The following is a 14,637-nucleotide window of genomic DNA, read 5'->3' as shown; positions in this document are numbered from 1 at the left end:
GCTTCCACTTGTTGCGTTTCCATGCTGTTTCCTCCCTGCCCCGATTCCCCTGACTCAGCTTTGCAAGTGTTGTCACCCACAGGAAAAACTCCAGAGTCCAGATCAACAGAGCGAAACTGGAGGATTCTGGGAATTACACATGTGTGGTGGAGAACCTGCTGGGAAAGGACAACTCCACTGGCACTGTTAACGTCCAAAGCAGTGAGTACTGACTCCTAAGCAACAAGCGAGGTGGCACAGATGTACCGGCATTGTTGTTGTTATGACTGTTCTCTTGCCAATTGAGAGATCCAAAGGAGCCATCGCAAACAGGCATGTAACTATGGTAACATGCATGAAGATCAACTATCTGCACATGTGGCTCTGACCCGTTAATCAGTGGAACAGTGCATTGTACTTGGAGGTGAATGGAATTTAAATGCAATGTATGGTGTGTTATCTCCGTTTATCATTCAGTTTGCTGGAAATCCCACAAGGCTACGCTGCGCAGCGCCTTTGACCGTCAGCAGCAGACTATAGATCTGAATCTAAAACATAGCTTGACAGAGTATGAAAGTTGTAAAAAGTGTCTTCAGAGTGTGCGATAGAATCTAACACACTTGTTCAGTAGTGGTGTGTGCATTGCAGATTTTTTTTTGCAAAGCACTGTAGCAGATGAAAGAGTTTTGATAACAGCTGCTTCCATTTGGTGGGGTGGTGAGTTTGTGTTTGTTCCAAGCAGTGCGGGTATAGTGAGTCTGTGGCTGCTGTTGTTTTGAGTGGATGGAGCGGGTGTAAAAAAAAAAAAAAAAAAAAAAAAAAAAAAGTTTTAAGGACCTTACAGAGCTGATAGAATTTATGTAGCTTTGCTTCTGCCTTTTTTTCAAGAAAGGACTCGATGGTATCTGGTAGTGGACTGTCAAAGAACTGTACAGCAGGATGTCTGGCACGCAAGAGTCACAAACTGCTTGATGTGCTGGAGGAAATGCAACTTCCTGCTGCTGCATTGAGTTCACCTGGCTGCTCTGTCTGTAGACCGTTGAATAAATGTTCAAGACTTTGATACTGTGCAGACAAGGGGACGTGATGTTAAAAAGAAAAGCTTTTTAATTAGACTTTTTGTGCATGATGATATATTTGTGTTCACGCTTTTGCAGTTTGCCAAGATTCATATATTCACTCACTTTTTTTGGAGAATGAGTGAGTTAAAATAAATGTAACACCAAGGAGATATTCTCTTTCTTAATGCTGACCTTGACAGCCGGGTGATTTCTGCAGGCATCCCACACTGGAAGAGGTGTAGCCTGTGAGGAAAAGGGAGGCACCGGAGTTTACCCATCACTCAGTGTCCTTGTGTTCACATTCAGGCACAAGAATCACTCCCCCTTCTCTCTTTACATTTGTCAAGGCCACCTTTTAGAGCTATTGTTTACAGTTAGCAAACTTAAGCTGAGCTACATTGTTAGAGTAGCAGCTCTTTCAGATAAAGAAAGGGCCCATTGTGTTTGGAAACACAGAGATTCTCAGGGGTTCCAACATGCAAGTTTGATTTCCAGCAAACAATAGAGCAGAAAAGAAGTCATCCATCTTGTATTTAAATGGTGCTCCACATTGGCACTTTTATTTTTTGACATCTAAAAAGCTCCAGTTGAGTTTTATAGCTGGATCGTGTGACTCTTACTGTATGCTTGTTATGACACTTGGCTGTATTCCAGTGCAATGACATATTTCTTTTTTACTCTAGAGCATGCAATATTTAAAGACTTAGTGAAGCAGGAGCCAAAGACAAACTGTGCTAACATTTATGAAAAATGTATCTGTGAAACGGTAATCACTAAGTAACAATCATGTTTAATGGCAATTAAATAAAACAGGTTAAATCGGGCGAGACACCCCGCAGAGGTCGGGGGAATCCTTGGTGGTAGCACCTGTTTGCCTGAGTGTTTAATGAAAGCTTATGAACATGTGACCGGTGGCCCATGAAACTGTATATGATGATCTCAGCAGGCCAAAGTGCTGGTAATTCAACAATATCAAAGAAAATATAATGTTACAAAGCAATGGACAAGTGGACTGAGACGCACAGTAGCCATAATGAATAAAACATGAATGAGCAATGATACGGTAGTGTTTTCACTTTGATTATTTAAAACAAGTAAAACATTATACTTCTACATCTGGTGCAAAATATGGGGTATATTTGATGAAAACTGTACCAACTGTTGAAGCTTATGTTGAAGAACATTTATGCATGTTCGTGCCCACTGCCTCGAATCTGTATGTTTTTGTGTAGATGCACCTCTGTATGTTCTTTGTGTTGTTGTCTGTCAGCGCCGACATTTCCTTAAATCACCCCTGGATATTTTCACAATGGTATCACTGTATGTCCTTTCATGTGCCACGATCACTAGATGTCTGTCTCTGTGTGTTTGTATTTGTGTGTGTGTGTGTGTGTGTGTGGATGTGTTTGTTTGCCGTTTCAATGAAAAAGTCCCATTGTGTTACAGCAGCACGCCTAGTTCTGTCATGCTTCAGGGGAGAAGGCAAGACAGGGCGAATCAGGGGTGATATGTCCATAGGCAGGGGGAGTGCTTCTCTGAAAATACATACGTCATTAAAAAGATTTGGCAGCACACAGTGCATGTTGCTGTGGTTATCGTGTGCTGGTGAAAGGCTGAAATCAGCAGATGTTGAGAAAAAAGATATATTGCATTCGCAGGGGATGTGGCAATAATGGGCTTCCTCTGTCTATGAAACATATTTTACTTATAAAACATCTGTTTGAACCAAACGTACTATTTGCTTGATTCAGATGCAGAGGACGTATAATTCATTGAGACCAAGAGCTGCCTTTAATCTTAAGGTCATAAGAGAAATGGCTATTGTGTTAAAAGGCTGCAGTGGAGTATGCTTGCCTGCTGCAGTATGTTGCCGAAGCAGCATGTAGCCGCAGTATTATCTGTGTATGTGTGCCTTCTAGGGAGGGAAAGCGAGGGGAGGGGTGCAGATGTAGATGGACAGAGGGAGCAAAAGAAGAAGAGAGCGTGGATAAAGGGGAGGTGGCGGGTCGGGGGGGGGGGGATAAAAAAAATGAGGGAATGCATAACAGAAAGCAGACAAAGACATCATGGGGGAGCGAGAGGAAGATACAGCGAGTGGAAAGAGAGACAGACAGTGAGGGAGGGAGAAAAGTATGAAGAGGAGGAAGACATGAGCCCACTGTGTTGCAGAGGAGAGTTTCACACCCATTTTAGAATGCAGTTAGTGCTTGCTGGCTTTGTCCGAGGCACTACTGTATCTGATGACTACATTCAGGTGGCTTCTTCTGCCCGAGTCGTGCCATTGACAGCATCTGGAATGCGAGCATGCTAACACTGCTTGAACCGGCTCGATCAAGGTGAAATCTCTGAGGAAAAGGCAATCATTAGAAATCAGCTTACATGCTGACATGCACAGACACAAAGTGAAATCCTGGAAGATCACAAATGATAAAGTAAAATACCACAGAAGCATCGTTGCCTGCCTGCTGCTTTGGTGAACACAAGACTTTGGGAAACCGGCGCTCAGCTCCACCACATGGTGAATGCAGGCCACCACAACCCCAGCTCAAAAGCTCACACAGCCCCCTGCACTGTGCAAGGCAATGATTTGAATCACTATTGTGCTTGTGTGAGGTGGAGGGTTGGGGTAGCCCTTAAATAATATATATATTTTTTTTAATTATTTATTCATTTGTTTATTTTGTTTATGATGGGTGAGAAGTGGGGTCTTGCTGCATGACTTTTAAAAAAAAAGAAGCAGAAAACTTGTGGTTTTGTTACAAAGCTGTGCTGTACCAAACATAGCAAAACATTTAATCAACAAGTCTGTGGAGATAAATTGAGTTGATATGCATAGCATCAATTACACAAGGAGTGCCAGACATAGCTGACACGTAGCCCCTGAGGTGTGATTAAAAAGGAGTTGCCTAAACAGTCCTTAAATTAAAACTGATAGCTCAATTTCGTGCAAATTGATTGTGGGAAGAATCGCCAGGGCTTTGCCACAAAAAACATATAAAGCCCTTCTTATTGATACTACACACAGCAGCTGGTCATTACTCAGTCCTAACCTGCATCAATATTTGTGTAGCAAGACAAATGCAACAGCCATGTAACTGTGAGTGGAGATGTTGACTACAGCAGGAAAAAATAGACAAGAGTGAATACCCTTTATACATTCGAAAACATGCAGTACATCATGGCTTCATGCCAGCCATGCAAGTTTGCCAATAATATTGATTGATTGGACTTGTGTGGAGATTCTACTCATGTCTTTTATTTGGACCAGTGGAAGAGAAACACACACTGATTAAGTGCCAGTTACTGTATAATTATGCAGCACAGATGGTTGGATGTTCTGCTGAGTTGAATGTTTAAGTTGCTTGTTATCAAAGTTTCGGCCCGAGGACCCATTTAATACCCTCTCTCCTCTTTTTGGCTGCCTTGGCTCTATTTTAGCTGCTTGGGAGTTTTGAAACATGAGATCAATCAGTGGAGCGACTTTTTACATTAGTCTCCGAGTCCACAAGACTTTCCCTCATGTTTTACTGTTTGTTTATTGCCAAACTTCGGCATTGGGACAAAATGCATAACAGGATACAACATGTGTGTGACTGTGTGTTTCCTTGTGATTTGAAATATCATATGTCCCTTAAGCAGTCTCTGTAACAATTGCTCCCTTTTCGAGAGTGGTGTTTTCAGCTTCGTGCCCAACCCCCAGTGTAGAGGGCCGGGGACCATTTGTTGTCCATGTGGTCTGACCCCTACCCTGTAATCAGTCTGGCATGGTGAGACCTGCTGGCCTTCTGCAGAATGGTGTAGTATATCATCGACTGTTTTCTATAAGGCCAGCGTGCAGGAGCAACACTAGTCAAAGTTTGCTTGGCTCCACGTGGCTTCAGATTAAGGCCTCCCATTATCCTACAGGCTGCTGTGTTGTGATAAGCGCTTGCGAGGCAGCCATGTGTCTGCAGGCTGCAGGTCACATCCTTGGGGGGTGCTGTGCACAGTTCCACTGAGAGAGTGTGTGAGCGTCCAGGAATGTGTTGATGGAAATCACAGCTGAACATATGATTGCTCCAACCTCAGCAGTCATGCTGAGGCCCACCAGCAACAATTTCGCACATGCACGCACGCACGCCACCCCTCTCCTACCCCAACCCTGCATGCACACATACACACGCATAAATGTGCCTATACCTTTACATGTTTTCACTGCCTGTCCTGAAGTCAAACACAGTCCTGCTGTCAAAAAACTAGTGCTTAAGAACTACTCATAACTTTTACAATTGAGTGGACAAAAAAAGCAGCATCCTCTCAATGACATGGTAGCTCAATTTGTTGAGTCATTACAAGGTGCTGCATCCTTGTCACTGTTGACCCATATTCCTTGAAGTAGTCTGTTCATCCCATACATCCTGAATCTGACTTCAGGCCCCTGCATGAAGATGAACGTCATGTTCAATGTATTGTACATCCTTCAGCTGGAGGAAATATATGAATCTGTTGATGCACATCTTCAAAAAAACTGAAGGATGGTGCTGATTAGTTGTGACTTACATCAGACAGCAAGACCAACAGCAGGAAAACATCTGAAACTAATAAGTAATCCGAATTTGTTTTTAGTTTTACCAAACAGTGAACTCAACAGTTGATTATCACCCAAATTGCTTTAAACAAAAAGTCCATAATCCTCTGTTTTCTGCTTCTGTATTAAGTCATTTTGAATGCCTCATACTTGCTGATGATAGCTACGCACATACAAGTGCAACATTTCATTTCCCAGCTTTTAAATTATGTTAACTGTTACTGCAAGCACGATTTTCACAAATAAATAAACACCAGACCAAAAAACTCCTCAGAATTTTCTTTTTTCTTCCAGTAACTCTTCATATCTTTGCTACGTAAGTGGAACATGACAGTAAGTGCTACTTTGCACAAGATAAACAACAACTTCCTTCGCTCCTTCTATGTCTCTCTTTAGTGCGCATAGTAAAAACAAAACGTACTCACTCCTACTACGCAAGCGACAAGATAAACTTGTCTCTAATGATGCTAAAGGATGTTAGTTGTGGCCTCGGCTTAATGTGGAGTATGTGTAAGCCGGTCAATTCTATTGATTGCTGTGGGTAAGCAGCAGCAGCCATGTCTGAGAGGAACAGGCCTTCACATCTGCCAAGCGTTCTGTATTTACAGGCCACTGGAGAGCAGCTTGTCAGGTTCTGTGGATCGAGCCGCTGTGCTATTAGTCATGCCCACTTTTTTTTTTTAAATTATCCCGCAGTCCTGGGGTCTGGACAGGCATTCCTCTGAGGTGGCCATCTGATTGTGCCAGAATCCCAGGTCTCGTCAGTCAGTGAGTTTGACTGCAGAATCAGGATCAAGTCCAGATTCTGTACCGCAAATAGGATGTTGTAACACAGCTACAAACAAAGGTGTGGTTTTGAAATGCCGCTGACTCTGTGCCTTTTCAAATCGTGTCTCAAAATGTAAGGAAGTGATCCTGGTCTTGGCTTTTGAAAGCAAAACAGCCAACTTTCTAAACTTGCGGTTGCCTTAAAAGTCTTTGGTTCTCCCTGGTATTCATAATAGCCTGCAGGCAAATTTTAAAAGATGGTATCTCAGACATATAAAAGAGATATAAAGATCACGATTGCCTCTCTTGGAAAAGCTAAACAAATCTATTTATCAGCTAAAGTGAGATTGTTTCTCAGTCCGACATGATGTCTTGACCTGTGACATGGTCTGAGCTTGTCAGCGTTTGGACCTTGTTTTCTTGAGACAGTCTTAAAATCGTCATTTAACCCACGCTGCAGCTTGTTTTTGTTTATTGTCCAGGCCTTTCTGTATTTGTGGGCAGCATCCGGTACTGTGGGAAGATCCAAAGTAAATGGAGGAGTTTATGTGATGAGCGGATGAACATCCACAGCAGTGTAAGCACACATCACATACAGGTGCAGCATCACAGAGCCATCAGGACACGGCATGCTATAAATTGAGTCAGTGTATACATAGAGTGGAGCACTTATGTTTCAAATTTCATCCAAAGGAATTTCAAATCAAAGAATATAATAAAATACTAATTAATGATAAATGTCAATGAACTTGGGATGCTGCAACAATATTTTCTTCAATAAATTCCTGAGAAATTCTAGCAAAGACAGCCACCAGGTCCCTGTAAGTAAAAGAAAACCCTCTGTGTCATGGCTGCTCTTTTGGCATCAAGCTGTACATATTTTCATAAGCATTTAAACATGGGCATGTGTGTTTTGATTGTACATGTCATAATCATATTTATTAACACTTTATATGAATATTTGAATGACACCACTCTGCAACCCCTACGAGACATATTAGCAATCGCTTACTCAAATCTTAGAAATGATAAATTTGCAGTTGTTTATGCGCTTTTTCCTTCAACTCCAGCAACCTCGAGTTAAATTGACAGAAGACATGCAATGTTTGTCTCGTAAAACGTAAATCATCTCGCTAATATGTCAGTAATTCATTGCTTTTTGACAAGACCACGCATGATACGAGCTATTGGATTTTGTACATACTGTATGTGCTAATGTGTTAGAGAAGAGGCAGCTGTTGAATCGCATCACTGTCAGAATCAGATAAAAAACAGTAAAAGATTTTAAATAAAACAACTTCTGAAATCTTTCTCCATGGATCATTTGCTCTCTTAATTCATTTTAATCCCGCCGATCCAGTGCGATAAGTGGGCGTCCTGAATCAAAAACAGCAAAGTTATTAAGAATCAAAACACATCTCACTTCTATCCAGTAATCTGACTGTGTTATGCAGGACAGTTAAGCCGTCAGTGTGAATGAGTGAGGATATTGCTATGTGTGAGGAAGGAAGCAGCTGTTACACTTGAAAAGCTGAGTGATGTGAGCAGGAGGTGACATGAGGTTCTGCTGTGTGCAGGGCTTTGTTAACTCTTCCATTACCCCGGGACAAAAAAAAAAAATCTAAAAAATCTGAGATTCATTTAATAGCATAATAAAAGAATCCCTCTCTCGCCCCCCTCAGCTGTCCCGGTGGTCTTTCCCCGATGGCGACCCAAACTACGGGTGACTGTGCAGGGTTCTGTTTGAACTGGCCAAACAACTCTGCTGTGTTTGTGAACACTTCCAAAGAGGAAAGTTTCCTAAAAAGTATTCATTGAATCATGAAAGCTTGCTTGCACTGAGTCAGTAATAATTTTCAGTTGCTTAGAAGTCTAGCAAGCAGAGTCAGAACTCTGAAAAGGGCATCTGTGAGTAAACCATTATTCACTCACATCAAACAGAATCCCTGCTCCTCCTCTAACCTTGCATTTTTCAGAAGAGGGCATGACTAATTCTGGGTGTTTTCCTCCTTTTTTGTTTTTTTTTGTTTTCTTTGAGCACAAGAGGAACATGTACTTACCATTCCATTGCTTAAAGCTCAGGAGCACAGTACTGTAGTTTGGTTGCCACAGCTGTCTCTCATCCCAAACCCTCCCATTACTCCATCACGCTGCTTCCTTTTGTTGGCAATGAGGCAACTGTATTCATCACATCATGTCTGTTGGGCGAGAGTAAGTTCTTTCCCGGATGAGTAGTGGGTACAAAGTGGCTGTCAGCAGCGTTGGAGCCATTTCCTTTTGAGTGTGTAGGTGTGAACTGTGGATGGAAAAGGCCTCCCTTTTAGTCAACGATACACTCAGTGAACTCATCTTTTAGTATACAGAGGGCCGGTAAGTCCAACAAAACACCCTTACTCCGTTGCCCGTTTTCAGGACACACAGTGAGCGTGGGTGGTGTGTTTATGAGTGAAAGAGTGCTGCAGCACACATAGAAGGCTGTGTGCTTTCTGGCTTTCACAGATTGGCGGGGGGGGGGGGGGGGGGGGGGTGTTAGTCCGAGCAGCTGGCCACTACTGTAGCTGTGTGAGCACAAGATCCAAATATGGAGCTGTGGTATATGTCTTCTGTATCTGGTACAAGGTTGTAAAGTCTACCCTTCCTCAGAAATGAGGGCCAGCTGCTGAAGATGAAGGGCGAGGAGCACATGTGGATACCTCACATTTTGTCCTTTTTATTACATTACATTTCATTTAGCTGACGCTTTTATCCAAAGCGACTTATAATAAGTACATTTCAACCATGAGGGTACAAATTCAGAACAACAACAATCAAGAAAGTACAATTTTCTTCACGATAGCCAAACTTCAAAGTGCTATCAGTAAGTGCCATTTTAAGTGCTACTATTCAAGGTAAAGTCTGAAGAGGTGTGTTTTTGGTTTGCGGTGGAAGATGTATAGACTTCCTGCTGTCCTAATGTCGTTGGGGAGCTCATTCCACCATTTTGGAGCCAGGACAGCAAACAGCCGTGATTTTGTAGAGTGTTTAGCTCAGTGAGGGAGCGACCAGCCGATTGGCAGATGCAGAGCGGAGTGAACGGGCTGGGATGTAAGGCTGGACCATGTCCTGGATGTAGACTGGACCCGATCTGTTCACAGCACGGTACGCAAGTACCAATGTTTTGAAACGGATGCGGGTGGCTACTGGTAACCAGTGAAGGGAGCGGAGGAGCGGAGTAGTGTGAGTGAATTTAAGAGGTTAAAGACCAGTCGAGCTGCGGCATTCTGGATGAGCTGCAGAGGTCAGATGGTACTAACAGGTAGACCTGCCAGGAGGGAGTTACAGTAGTCTAGATGTGAGATGACCAGAGCCTGTGCCGCCTTCTGAGTGAGAAGAGGACGTATTCTCCTGATGTTGTGCAGCATGTATCTACAGGAACGTGTTGTTGCAGTGATGTTGGCAGTAAGGGAGAGTTGACTGTCGAGTGTCTCTGAGGTTCTTAGCAGTCAGGGTCGGGGATAACAGAGTTGTTGAAGGTAATAGTCAGGTCGAGGGTGGGAGAGTCTTTCCCTGGAAGGAAGAGCAGTTCAGTCTTGTCGAGGTTGATTTTCAGGTGGTGTGAGGACATCCACTGAGAGATGTCAGTCAGACAGGCAGAGATTCGTGCTGCTACCTGTGTTTCAGATCGGGGAGTCATCAGCATAGCTATGGTAGGAAAAGCCATGTGAGTGAATGACAGAGCCGAGAAAGTTGGTGTACAGAGAGAAGAGGAGGGGACTCAAGATGGAGCCTTGAGGGACACCAGTAGTGAGAGGACAAGGTTCAGACACAGATCCTCTCCAAGTTACCCGGTAAGTGTGGTCGTTGAGGTAGGATGAGAACAGGGAGAGAGCAGAGCCTGAGACACCGAGGTCCTGAAGGGAGGAAAGAAGGATCTGGTGGTTCACTGTGTCAAATGCAGCAGAACAGAGGAGAGAGAGGCTGCTCTCGCAGTGTGAAGTTGCTCAGAGACAGCAAGGAGGACCGTCTCTGTTGAGTGGCCTGCCTTGAAGCCAGAATGATGAGGGTCAAGAAGGTTATTATGGTGAAGATAGGAGGAGAGTTGATTAAAGGTAGCTCGCTCCAGAGTTTTGGAAAGAAAGGGAAGAAGAGAGACAGGTCTGTAGTTAAAGTGATGAAATGATCTACATTATTACTGTCTGATAGATTGTTTACATTTAGGCCAGATAGTCATTGACTAACCTTTTGCGTTGTTTGTATGGGCATGTATGGGACATTTTACAAACTTTATGGTGTTCATTTGTGTTATTGTAAATAGTTTGATGCTTTCTCTTTTATATACTGTAGATAACATTTTGCACCATACCACTTGTTATTACTAAAAATTTCTCCACATGGCATTTTCTTTGGAAACGCCTGGACTTTTGGACAATAAATTATCTGTGGCAATGTTATCAAATTTGAATCTGGACTAGATCAGACTTTCTACCGTGGTTTCATTCTGGTTCCCAGCTAATAGGTCCCAGCTACAGTCATCGACAGGTATTTGTTCGCAAAACAAATTCATGTGGGAATTAAATAAAAAAAACTTCTACTTTAGTGTGTTAAAACTTGTATAACTCAGTGCCAGTAGCACTTACAGGGATTTTGTGGATTTAAGATAAACCTTCAGTGTTGCCTTTCAAAAGAGACCAAACTCAGGCTTGTACAACAAATGGTTTGAGAACATCTTTCAGTTTACTTTAGGCATGTCTTAATGAGGCGTTTCAGGCCAATTTAAATTTTTTTTTTTTTTTTTAATCTCTCCCTGGTGTCACTCACTGGTCACTAAAACTTTTCCAAACTGGCTACTCAATTCGTATGTTGTCCTAATTTTTATATCCCATAATAAACAGTTTCTCGTGATGCTATATATTTAATGAAGTTGATGTGACTGATCAGGTTTTTTTTTAAGTAACTTTGATTTTTTTGTGTGGATTGTTGTCGTTAAATCAGTCCAGCTTCATGAAAATAAAATAATGTATCTATTTTTATATCGGTCAATAAAAGGAAGTTGTCAGACAGGTGTGAAACATCTTCTGCTGTTAGTCACCATGCTGCTGTTTAAATATCTCGCTGAATGGTAATTCATTGGCTGATGAGATTTACAGATCGTGCCACTTTGCCCTCCAGGTTCAAATGTGTCACCTTCAAAGTCACAGATATGCTACTCTGACCTTCACATAACTATCAGAGCTGCTGCCTGTCACATGGGTTTAGACCAGAGATGTCACCATGCAGGTTTAGTGGCTCCAAAGTGGATGACCATATGTTCCCGGCCCGTGGTGCATTTTCATTTTTCACCAGTGATTCAGTTGAATGTTGTGAGTCCCAGTCGGACTAAATTGACAGTGACAGTGAGAGTTTTCTGAGGGAGGTGTCCTCTTGTTTCTCATCACCCTCTGCGGCTCATCTGTGACGGTATGGGGCTACCAGCCTGAAAAGACTCAAACTCAAGGATGTAGTGAACAAAAGTTTACTTAGTCAGAGCGGGAAAAGGAAAGCAACAGGCGTCCTCACGATAAATACGTGGAGGCCACGCAGAGATGGAGCTGCTTCTGAAAATACGGCCGCAGAGAACAGCCCTGTCTGGAACAGCGCCACAGAAAAACACCATGTGTCGCTTTGTTGCCAACTGCACACGCACTGGTCCTGCCAGCGGGCACACCAGCACTCGCCACTACACCCGCACTGTACCCTGCGCCTTCTAAGCGCCCTTTGCTTCTGTGCATCGCACGAACAGCTGTTGTGCAATCACATACTAGGTTGCTCTTTGATTTCACTTCAGTGCGGAGACGATTGAAGCAGGCAAGACCAGGCATATCAGCTATGTGACTGAAAAATGGTAATAAGAGACAAGAATATAAAAGAAGCCACACTGGTTGTGGTGGTGGCAGTCTGACTGAAGAGTGGGTGGTAGATTAATGTTCCTGGCAGGCTCCATTTTGTTCATTTCTAAACATTCCTGTTTCATACTGAAGGTGTTTGAATTGTGGATAATTTTCTATTGAAGAAAAGCTTTAAGTGCACTCTCATTCATAATGGGGTTTTGTGCATCATACCTACAGCAAATAGTAATTAATTCCTCTTTGGCTATTTGACATGAAATCTCCCATGCTCATTTTAAACTCTATACAAAATGCTTGCAGGCACAGATGCTGTATATTGCCATTGATTGGGTGTGGCTATACTGTATGTGTGAAAGTAGCAGGCTTGGGTTTTTGTTGGCTTTGGCAAGCAGAAGTATTTTCCAAGTTATAATCCTGTCAACAAACCCTCTTTTCTTTGCCCTCCTCTTCCCTGCATTACTCTTGGATCCATCCTTTTTTTTTTTTTTTTTTTTTTTTTTTAAAGCCTCTGTTCCCATTTGTTTCTGTTTCTTTCTTTCTTTCTTTCTTTCTTTCTTTCTTTCTTTCTTTCTTTCTTTCTTTCTTTCTTTCTTTCTTTCTTTCTTTCTTTCTTTCTTCTTTCTTTTATTGCCGCTGAATTTGTCTGGACTTGAGCTCTTGTCAAAATATGCTGTGGGTCTAAATCTGAAAATGAAAACAGGGATCATATGACTTTTATTATTTAATTAGCAAAGTTAAAAAAATGAAGTATCAATCTTTCATAAAAATAACAGCTAATGTGTACATGTTGATCCCCCTTGTAGCATTTGTCCAGACATTTCTATTGCTTTGTAACTTGTGTAATTTGTCTCTGGTGACACTCTTTATTGAATTGTAATACCACTATTCAATAGCTCCTGCAATATATATAGCTAAACCCCTCGCATAAAGTCTTTTTTTCACTTTTATGTCATGACTGCATTATCTTAAACCTTACTTCACAATTTTCACCACATCAGAACCGTCTATCAACAACTTTGTATTGAACCAAAACCACACTTCACAATTTGGTCTTTTGTTCTTGTACTTATCTGTTTATCTTATTTATTCATTCCATCTCAAATAGATTTCTGAAAAACAGAGAGGACCATAATGCAGTGCACACAAGTGTTGCAACGCTTGCAACATGTACTGGCCATTCATTTTGAGATAAAAGATCTCGGTCCCAGCTGTAACAGGAGATATGTCAGACATTCCCTACCAAGAGTCGGAAGGTGAGGGGGGGAGTAGGAGGAGGAGGAGGAGGGCACTTAGAGCTTTTTCTTTCTGGTACATAAAACTGACTTGTGGAAAAGCATGTCTGGGTGGCAGAGCTATTACAGATACCACTACATCTTTATGTGTCTGCTGAAGAGTCTCTACTTAAGACGTTAATCACTTTCCCATCGGATTTTTATGGCCTGACCAGAAATATTTCTCCTTGTTTGAATTGTGATAAAGATTTACATGATGTGATAAAACAGAGTTGCTTCTGTGTTGTTATGCAGTAGGATGCCACGTAAATAAAGGAGGGAGGGGGAATTTACACACCATTGTAAATTTGTTAGTGTATGACAGAATATCTAAACATAATGTAATACATTTACATGTTTATTTTTGGGTGAGAATTTTAGTTTTTCGAACCGTCTTTGCTTCACTGCAGAGATGTCTGACTGTCAGAGATGAATGTCTCAGTGTAGGTCTGCACACTGTTCTCACTCAGTGACATGCTCCCAAAGAGGCTGCATAATTTATACTTTTTATCCTGATAACATTGCTTTTAAGAGTGAAAACAAAAAAAAAAAGCCATAACAAAGTCCAGATGGATCTGCTCCACCACTGGTTGAATAACTGCCTTGGCTTCCTCCCTGCACAGAATCTGACTCTGCCTCGTGTTTTCAGATGCCTTTCTGTTCAATTACAAGTGCAGAAGTGAAAAAGATCAAGCCAGGCTGAAGTAAATTATCAACATTTGTCATAAATTAGAGCGACATGTATTTGGACTGGCCATTTGAAAATGTATTTCATTTCACAATTCAGTGTTCGGGGCTGGGCTGTGAGGTGCAGGGCTAAGATTCAGTACGAGCACTTTTCTGTTTGCTGCATATGCACGGGGTGCCTCAAGAGGAAAAAACTGTGCAAAAGGGACCTCTCTTTTCATTTTTACGATTTTCCTAGAATCCTTTGGAGAGCGTGGAAAGACAGGCATGTTTATGAAGGTTTCCAGATGGTCCTGCTTGCACCCCCAGCTTTTTTCAGTTCTTGGGCCATGAAGGATTAATCAAAGTCAGTGGCAAGGGCTGATGGCTAAACACTGTGGCTTTCACTAACCCAGAGGAAACCTCTCCTCAACTTCCTTCAACTCAGATTCAGCCCCTGG

At 42.2% G+C, this 14,637-nt stretch overlaps 1 protein-coding gene across 3 annotated transcripts in view; it reads left to right on the top strand.

Annotated features, from left to right (window-relative positions):
- Positions 1-14,637, top strand: part of nrg2a (neuregulin 2a) — a 70,264-nt gene that overhangs the window by 31,989 nt on the left and 23,638 nt on the right. For all 3 annotated transcript variants that reach the window (XM_069146443.1, XM_069146441.1, XM_069146442.1), the window contains exon 3: positions 83-201. In XM_069146443.1, coding sequence (XP_069002544.1) covers positions 83-201 — 119 coding nt within the window. The remainder of the gene's footprint in view (positions 1-82; positions 202-14,637) is intronic.

This window comes from Embiotoca jacksoni, unplaced genomic scaffold (genome assembly GCF_022577435.1).
Source record: "Embiotoca jacksoni isolate LCO1_2020_lvr unplaced genomic scaffold, fEmbJac1.0.p SCAF_13, whole genome shotgun sequence".
In the NCBI taxonomy this organism is placed as follows: Eukaryota; Metazoa; Chordata; class Actinopteri; family Embiotocidae; genus Embiotoca; species Embiotoca jacksoni.
The sequence above is the reverse complement of the archived record's forward strand: the minus strand, read 5'-3'. Positions and strand labels throughout refer to the sequence as shown.